The sequence below is a fragment of the Oratosquilla oratoria genome, chromosome 35 (assembly GCF_046742065.1).
Source record: "Oratosquilla oratoria isolate Oo_2021 chromosome 35, ASM4674206v1, whole genome shotgun sequence".
Lineage (NCBI taxonomy): Eukaryota > Metazoa > Arthropoda > Malacostraca > Stomatopoda > Squillidae > Oratosquilla > Oratosquilla oratoria.
The window spans coordinates 6,638,353-6,645,852 of record NC_134811.1 but is presented as its reverse complement, the minus strand read 5'-3'; the positions used below and the strand labels follow the sequence as shown (position 1 = coordinate 6,645,852).

Here is a 7,500-nt window from a genome sequence, read left to right as displayed (position 1 = left end):
GCGCTTCTTCGCTCGACGTCACACGGCCGCCTCCTTGCGCTCGACGTCACGACTGCCTCCCAGGTCGACGTCACAACCGCCCGCCGTCGCCGCCGCCCACGAGCAACTCTGCACTTCTTCGCTCAACGTCACACGGCCGCCTCCTCTCCCGACGTCACAACCGCCGCCGTCTGCGCCCTCTGGAGGGAGTTTTCGCTCTCACTGACGTCGCTCACGGCCTATTCTCCCGCCGTCGCCGCCGCCGACGTCACACGCGCACCACCCTTTGACTTCACCCTCGACCGGCTCCACGATGGATACCACTCTGCCGCCGCCGCCGCAGCCATCGCTGACGCCGTCGTCGCCGCCGTCTGCGCCCCTTTCGGAAGTCAGCACTTCCACTGACATCGCAGACGGCCTATTCTCGTGCTGTCGCAGTCGCCGCCGCTGCTGGCGCCGCTCCACAGCTTCCTATGGATCCCACACCGCCGTCGCCGCGTCGTCGCCGCCGTCTGCGCCCCTTTCGGAAGCCCGCGCTTCCACTGACATCGCAGACGGCCTATGCTCCCGCTGCCGCAGTCGTCGCCGCCGCCGGCGCCGTCTCCACAGCTTCCTCCCTCCTTTGACGTCACCCACGCCCCGCCTCCCTGCTTGGACATCACGATTCCACGCTTCGCAGGGGAAGGGGGGTAAATGTGGCGAACAAGCCCCCACATATGCTATGTCGGCTTATAACATCCCAACCCCAGCAGTGGGAGCAACCGTGTATTGATAGACTGTGTAGAAGTAGCTGGCCTTCGGCCTTGTAGTAATTGTGTTAGAGTTAAGTCTATGGTACGCCTGTACTACATGAATTTGCATCCTCTCGAAAGCACAACCTAAGCCCTGCCGAGCCATATTTCGGTCAGGCTGGTTGGTGTGCTTCAGTTGTATTTACCTAGTTGTATTTTACGGGAAGGGGAGCTATGCTCGTGGTGTCCCTTCTTCATATCTCATTTTATCTAAACTATTTTTAAATTCATGTATTGTTTTTGCACACACCACTTTCTCATCTAACTTGTTCCAAATGTCTATTGCCCTGTGAGGAAAGCTGTTCTTTTTCATATCACTTCTATAGCTGTCTTTCTTGATTTTCTTTCCGTGTCCTCTTGTATTTCTATCATCCCATTTTATCAGTGTGTGTGTGTGTGTGTGTGTGTGTGTGTGTGTGTGTGTGTGTGTGTGTGTGTGTGTGTGTGTGTGTGTGTGTGTGTGTGTGTGTTGCGTGCGTTTGTGTAAGTGTATGTATGTTTGTGTGGGTTCAAATGAACTGTCGATCTCCTGGCTATTGACTAATGACGGATGCGCAGCAACACATCTTCAAACCCATAAACTTTCTCACCTTCATCAGGAGTAGCCCTGAGGGGATGGTATTCGGTCTTCCTCTGTCATCTTTATCTGTATCCCATACAGCCACCCACACATAGAAAACTAGCAACCAACAGCTGCTTCCCTTCTACTTCCTTCAGCACAGAAACAATCTCACATCAATACAACACAGACACCATTTCCAAAGTTTCTTCCTACAGAGATCTGTGGAAAGACGCGAGGACTGTCGCTTGCTGCTATTTTTCCACTCGTGAAAATGAGGCAACATTTATCGTTATTGTCTCGGTACCCACCCACAGGCGTTGCTTCTTCATCTACCCAAGTACTGATGACCATTGGTAACTTGACTTTCCTTTGGCTAAAACATGCTTCACTTGGAACTACTGCCAGCAGGATTAGTAACGGCCACAGTGTCGAGACGACGACGGAAGAAAACATTCTAAAAAAAGGTAATAAAATAATTGTCTAAAAGTTTTTTGAAATCTTGTCCGTGGACGAGTTGACCACCCATGGTGGTGTCTGTGGACGGGTTGTCCTGCTTTGCGGTTTTGTGGACGGGTTGTCCGTGGACGAGTTGTCCTACAATCGTGTATATATGTGTATAGATGTGTATGTACCATACTACCATGTAACAAAAATAAATAAATGAAAATAATTTTTTCCTTAAGGGAGAGCAACTCCCCATAAGCTTTGCTTCTCGCTCTCCCTTTTCAACTACCAATTTTGTAAAAAAAAAATGTATATATGTATGTCTAATTGTATTTAATATTGTTGAATAAACCTATAATAATAAATAATAATAAAGTCTTTCTAGTGTTCTGATATCCGTCCAAAAAACTGTTCCTGCACTCTTCAGTAGATTTGCTTTTTGCACAGCCGAATTAGTGTATTGCAATCGGCTAAACCTGTGTTCTAAGTTCCAAGTATAGGTGTGGAATGGAACCACGCACGATATTGCACTTCCCGTAGATCTAAGCTGAATGATATATCTGGATTGGACGTTATCGCACATTTGTTAGTTTTCTTTAGTAATCTTTCAAAGAAAATATTTTTTGAATGGTAGACTATTCTATTTTTCCATTTTGACAAAACAATTTTTTTGCTCTTCAACTGAACCATATATTGTAGTCACTGTTGCTAAGAATTTATAGGACACCAGTGCATATATAACCTGTAGCTATATTAATTTTTTACCAGATATAGTACAGAACCGGAAACGCTTTAGCATATAGGTCTGATTACCTGATACCTCCACACGATTTTATTGACCTCAGAGGAATCAATTGTAGTTAAGGGTTAGAAATTATTTTTTGCTACCACTATACGACTTTATTCAGCTTAGAGGAATCCTTTAGCAATAAAGGAGTAAATATTAAGGATTTAGGGTAAAGACGAGAGTATCGTCACTGTCATATGCAAACAATATACCACGATCGGCCAATAAGGCAAGCCATGTTAGAGAATAGGCTGCGATATTTCGTCATATTCGGGCGATCTTCTCCACTGCCAAAAAAACATACTAAAACCTATTTCCTCCGGGCTAGAAACAACCAGTCCGTATCTATAGGGGTCGTTTAGGGAAATATTGGTTGTGACTGGTGGAGTGTGGGGAAGGGAGGTTGTGGGTACTATCTCTCTACGCCAGCTTCCAATTTTTCCACCTCATCGGGTGGGTGACAGTAGAGTTGGGAGATAGGATTGATAAAGGAGTATTAGGATGATTTGGACACATGGAAAGAATGAGTGAAGAAAGATTAGTAAAAGAGGTGTGGAAGGTAGAGGTGGATGGAGTGAACATGAGGGGGCAACCAAGGATGAGATGGTTGAATGGGGTAGAAAGGGGCGTTGGGAAAGAGGGGGATGTCTGTTGAGGAAGGAAAGGAGAGGACAGATGATAGGGGTGAGTTGAGAATGGTTGTGTATGGATATTGCTGTGATGCATAGAAGGGAGTGGATGGGGGGTGGGGGTTAGGGAGTATGTGTGAATGATGTTTCGACGCAGTCCGAAGGGAATACCCCCCGTCTTCTCCTTTTCTGCATAAAGGGGACGGAGAGGGGGTGTCACCGGTTAAATGAAGCGTCCTTGCTGTGGATGCGCTGTGTCTCGCTACATTGCTTCTGACCCAAGGCAGTGGGCGAGATGCAGGGGTGACCCATGATCCAGAAGGAGCCAAGAAAAGAGCGAGGGGGGGGTGGTGGTAAATGGTTGGGGAGTATGTGGGGATGAAGTGGATAGGAGTGGATTTATGCCTTTGACTTTGTGTTGGTCTTGCAATAAGGCCCAACATAAGGAGGGTTCGTTGTTTCGATCTTCTGGTAGCGTGGTGAAGGTTTGGCGGTCTTCGTGGAAGTCGAAAACAAAACACGTGGAGCCTCTGCTCAGCCTCTGGTCTTCTCTGATTTTATTTAGTGAGAACCGTGCCTTATATACAGAGTGCCGGCTAGGTTGCCGACGAGAAACAACAGAAACATATGTGCTGGTTTTTCCAGCAAGAGCGGATAATATTAACAATCTTAAACTCTAGCTACCTGTGAGGACAAAGTGAAGGTACAAGTGGAGAATCCTTATACAATGAGACAGAGGTTTTCCGGAGGGAAAACATGGATAAAAACATAACTATTATTTGTGGCAATTTCTTCTTGGCTGGTCATGTAGTTGGCACTCGGCAGAAGTGTCCGTTGGAGCCTGGACGCGGCAGCGACCTTTTGCCCCATAAACGTAACCGCAGGCCTGGTCTGTCCGTGAGAAACACGGCCGACTACACTCTCACTCCTCTTGTGCACTCGATGCATCTTGGCTAGCATGCGTGGTGAGGTTGCGTAAATCTAGGAGATTATTCGTAGATACTCCTTTTTGAAGAGTGCAACATTTGGCTACCTCGCTTGTAAGGAGGAAAAAGCCCTTGATATATGTATGTATGTATATATATATATATATATATATATATATATATATACATATATAAATATATATATACATATATAAATATATATATATATATATATATATGTATACATACATACATACATATATATATATATATATATATATATATATATATGCAGAAGAAATCACTTGAACGCGTGATACTAGTATGCAGACAAACCACTGGGAAAATGAAAGAGATGAGACCGAGCGCTCGGTCTCATCTCTTTTATTTTCCCAGTGGTTTGTCTGCATATATATATATATATATATATATATATATATATATATATATATATGTATATATATATATATATATATATATATATATAATGTATATACATACATACATACATACACCAAGGCTTTTTCCCCCTTTTTAGGGAAGTAGCCAAAAAGGAAAAGGCATAAAATCATTCCCACCCATTCCATCCCTGAAAACACTCCACACCCCTCCACCCTCCCTCCCATCTTAGCACCTCCTAGATGACGGGTCATCCCTGCACCCTGTCCACTGCCCTGGGTCAGAAGCAGTGTCGCAAGACACAGCACATCCACAGCAAAGCCGCTTCATTAAATCGGCGACCCCCCCCCTCTCCGTCCCCCCATATAAAGGAGAGGACGGGGAGAAATCCCTTCGGGCTGCGTCAAATTTTGCTCACACACACTACCTCACCCCCCATCCCCCTGTCCATTCCACCTCATGCATCACAATATCTTCCATATACAACCATTCTCCATTCACCCCTGTCTTCTGTCCTCTCCCGTCCTTCCTCAACATACATTCCCCTCTTCCCCAAAGCCCCCTTCACCCCACCATCCATCTCATTCTAGGATGTCCCCTCATGTTCACTCCCCCCACATCTGCCTTCCATACCTCCTTTACTAGTCTTTCTTCACTCATTCTTTCCATGTGTCCAAACCATCCTAATACTCTTTCATCAACCCTATCTCCCAACTCCCTTTCCACCCCTGTTCTCCTCCTCACCTCCTCATTTCTCACTCTATCTAGCCTAGTAACCCCCATCATACTTCTCAGACACTACATCTCAAACACATTCAAACTCCTTCTCTCTTCCTCTCTTATGTTCCATGTTTCTGCTCCATACAGTGCTGTTGGCACAATCACTCCTTCATACAGTCTCCTCTTAGAATCCATTCCCAAATTTCTATTCCTCATTACACTATATATATATATATATATATATATATATATATATATATATATATGTATATATATATATATGTATATATATGTAGAGACATTGGGACAAATTATGGGAAAGGTGGAGGGGGAAACACGGGTCTTTATCTGATTATCGAGTTTATTCCTGACCGGCTATTGTAAGCGAAACTGGTCAGGAATAAACTCGATAATCAGATAAAGACCCGTGTTTCCCCCTCCACCTTTCCCATATATATATATATATATATATATACATATATACATATATATATACATACATACATATATATACATACATATACATACATACATATATATATATACATATATATATATATATATATATATATATATATAGAGAGAGAGAGAGAGAGAGAGAGAGAGAGAGATAGATAGATATATTAATATTACTATAACTATTGTTATTACACGCGCATGCACGCACATATCGTACTAATGTTATGTCAAATGTGTCTATGTTAGTGGAATAGGAACCAAACTTATACTACACTGATTGTAGTGTCAGGTCCAACAAGATATTTTATTAGTGCGCCCCTAAGCAATAATGTTTGAGAACCTCTGCTAAGTGTTGAGTCTTCAGTGCGCTTTACTCAGCAAACACTTCGATGGAAGTCGTGTCACAACTATGATTCATTATTCAGATAGGCGGAGAGCTAGAACGACGAAGTATAGCAGATATGCGGGGTAGTGTAGTTTCAAACGTACAACAGAATAATGGAAACGAGTTTAAATGTTCAACTTATATAATGTTCTCTAATATTATTTCTATAGTTTGGTCAACAGCTATCCTGCTAGCAACAGCTCCAATTGCAGGAGGTTGTAATAGACAGCAAGAAGTTAAGCTTCCGATGGTTATCAATACCTGGGGAGCGGAATTTTCGAAAGCGAATGTGGATGGTGAGTACCGAAAGGTCTTGTAATTAGTTGCCGTCTGATTTTGCATGTGGTAAAATTCCAGAATTACACAAGCACGAACATTTAACATGAAATCGACATTGTCTAAAAGCTCCTAAGGTAATGTATCTTAACCTAACCTATCCTAAGGTAACTATATCATAAAAGAAAAGATGTGAAATTCAGAAATGAAAGAAATGAAAAATGTGATTGTGTAATACTGGAATAATTATAATACCTTGCATTTTTATTGGTATTCACTGCACTTAAGTGCATGTTAATTGTAAAGGATATGATCATATGCCGTGCTACTGATTGACACTTAGTTGTCATGGGGTGATGTTATGTACTACAGGTATATGATATGTAGCATGAAATATGTTATTCAATTATATTTAAGTAGTTAGTACCCCACGTCTGATGATGTACAGGCCATTGAAAAACAATAGCCAATAAAGCCCATCACCACCCTCTGGCTCTCCTGCCCATTTATAGCCCAAAAAATGTGGCCCATTTCTTTGCACAATCTCCCTCAAGTATCTGGTAATTATAATGTCTGAAATAACCAGCACTTTTATCCTTAGGGACTGTATTGTACCAAAAAACTGGAATCATAGAGATGGAAAGATGTAAAGAGGTTAGCAGAACACAGGGGTAATAGAAGTGAAAAATTATGAGAATTCTTTTTTTATGTAGACATTAGTCTCAATTCAAGTATAAAGTGTGACCGTGGTCCATAGGAATGTCACTAACCTCTTTAATATGAGTCAAATTCTTGGAGGTAGCATTAGCTGCCCAATGTACAATGATTCAATGATGCAATACTCTCATTATAAAATATAAAGTTACAGCTGTATTACATGTTCTCTTTCACTCTGAATATTAATAACCACAAAAAATATGATCAAGCCAGTTCACACAATACGGGGGTCACTCAACTACAAATATAATCAAGTCTCTAACACCGGCATCCTTATATACCCACTCGCATCTCATGATGCCTACATGGACGTCATTATACTGAAGGCATAAAAATCCCCAAATTATTGACTACATAAAACTTTTGTATATGATACCCCAATTTAGGTCTCAGACCTAGGATACAGGGTTACTCTATCATACCCAG

The 7,500-nt window shown here is 42.5% G+C and overlaps 2 protein-coding genes across 3 annotated transcripts in view; both read left to right on the top strand.

The window, feature by feature from the left end:
- LOC143018492 (uncharacterized) overlaps positions 1–384 on the top strand; it is a 709-nt gene extending 325 nt beyond the window's left edge. The window contains exon 2 of the mRNA XM_076173869.1: positions 64–384. Coding sequence (XP_076029984.1) covers positions 64–384 — 321 coding nt within the window. The remainder of the gene's footprint in view (positions 1–63) is intronic.
- Positions 385–5,900: 5,516 nt separating this feature from the next.
- The window catches only part of LOC143018491 (N(4)-(Beta-N-acetylglucosaminyl)-L-asparaginase-like), a 10,548-nt gene continuing 8,948 nt past the window's right edge, over positions 5,901–7,500 (top strand). The window contains exon 1 of one of the 2 annotated variants that reach the window (XM_076173868.1): positions 5,901–6,377. In XM_076173868.1, the coding sequence (XP_076029983.1) occupies positions 6,158–6,377 (220 nt within the window). In that variant the 5' untranslated portion in view covers positions 5,901–6,157. The remainder of the gene's footprint in view (positions 6,378–7,500) is intronic. The other variant, XM_076173867.1, reaches the window with a different exon arrangement.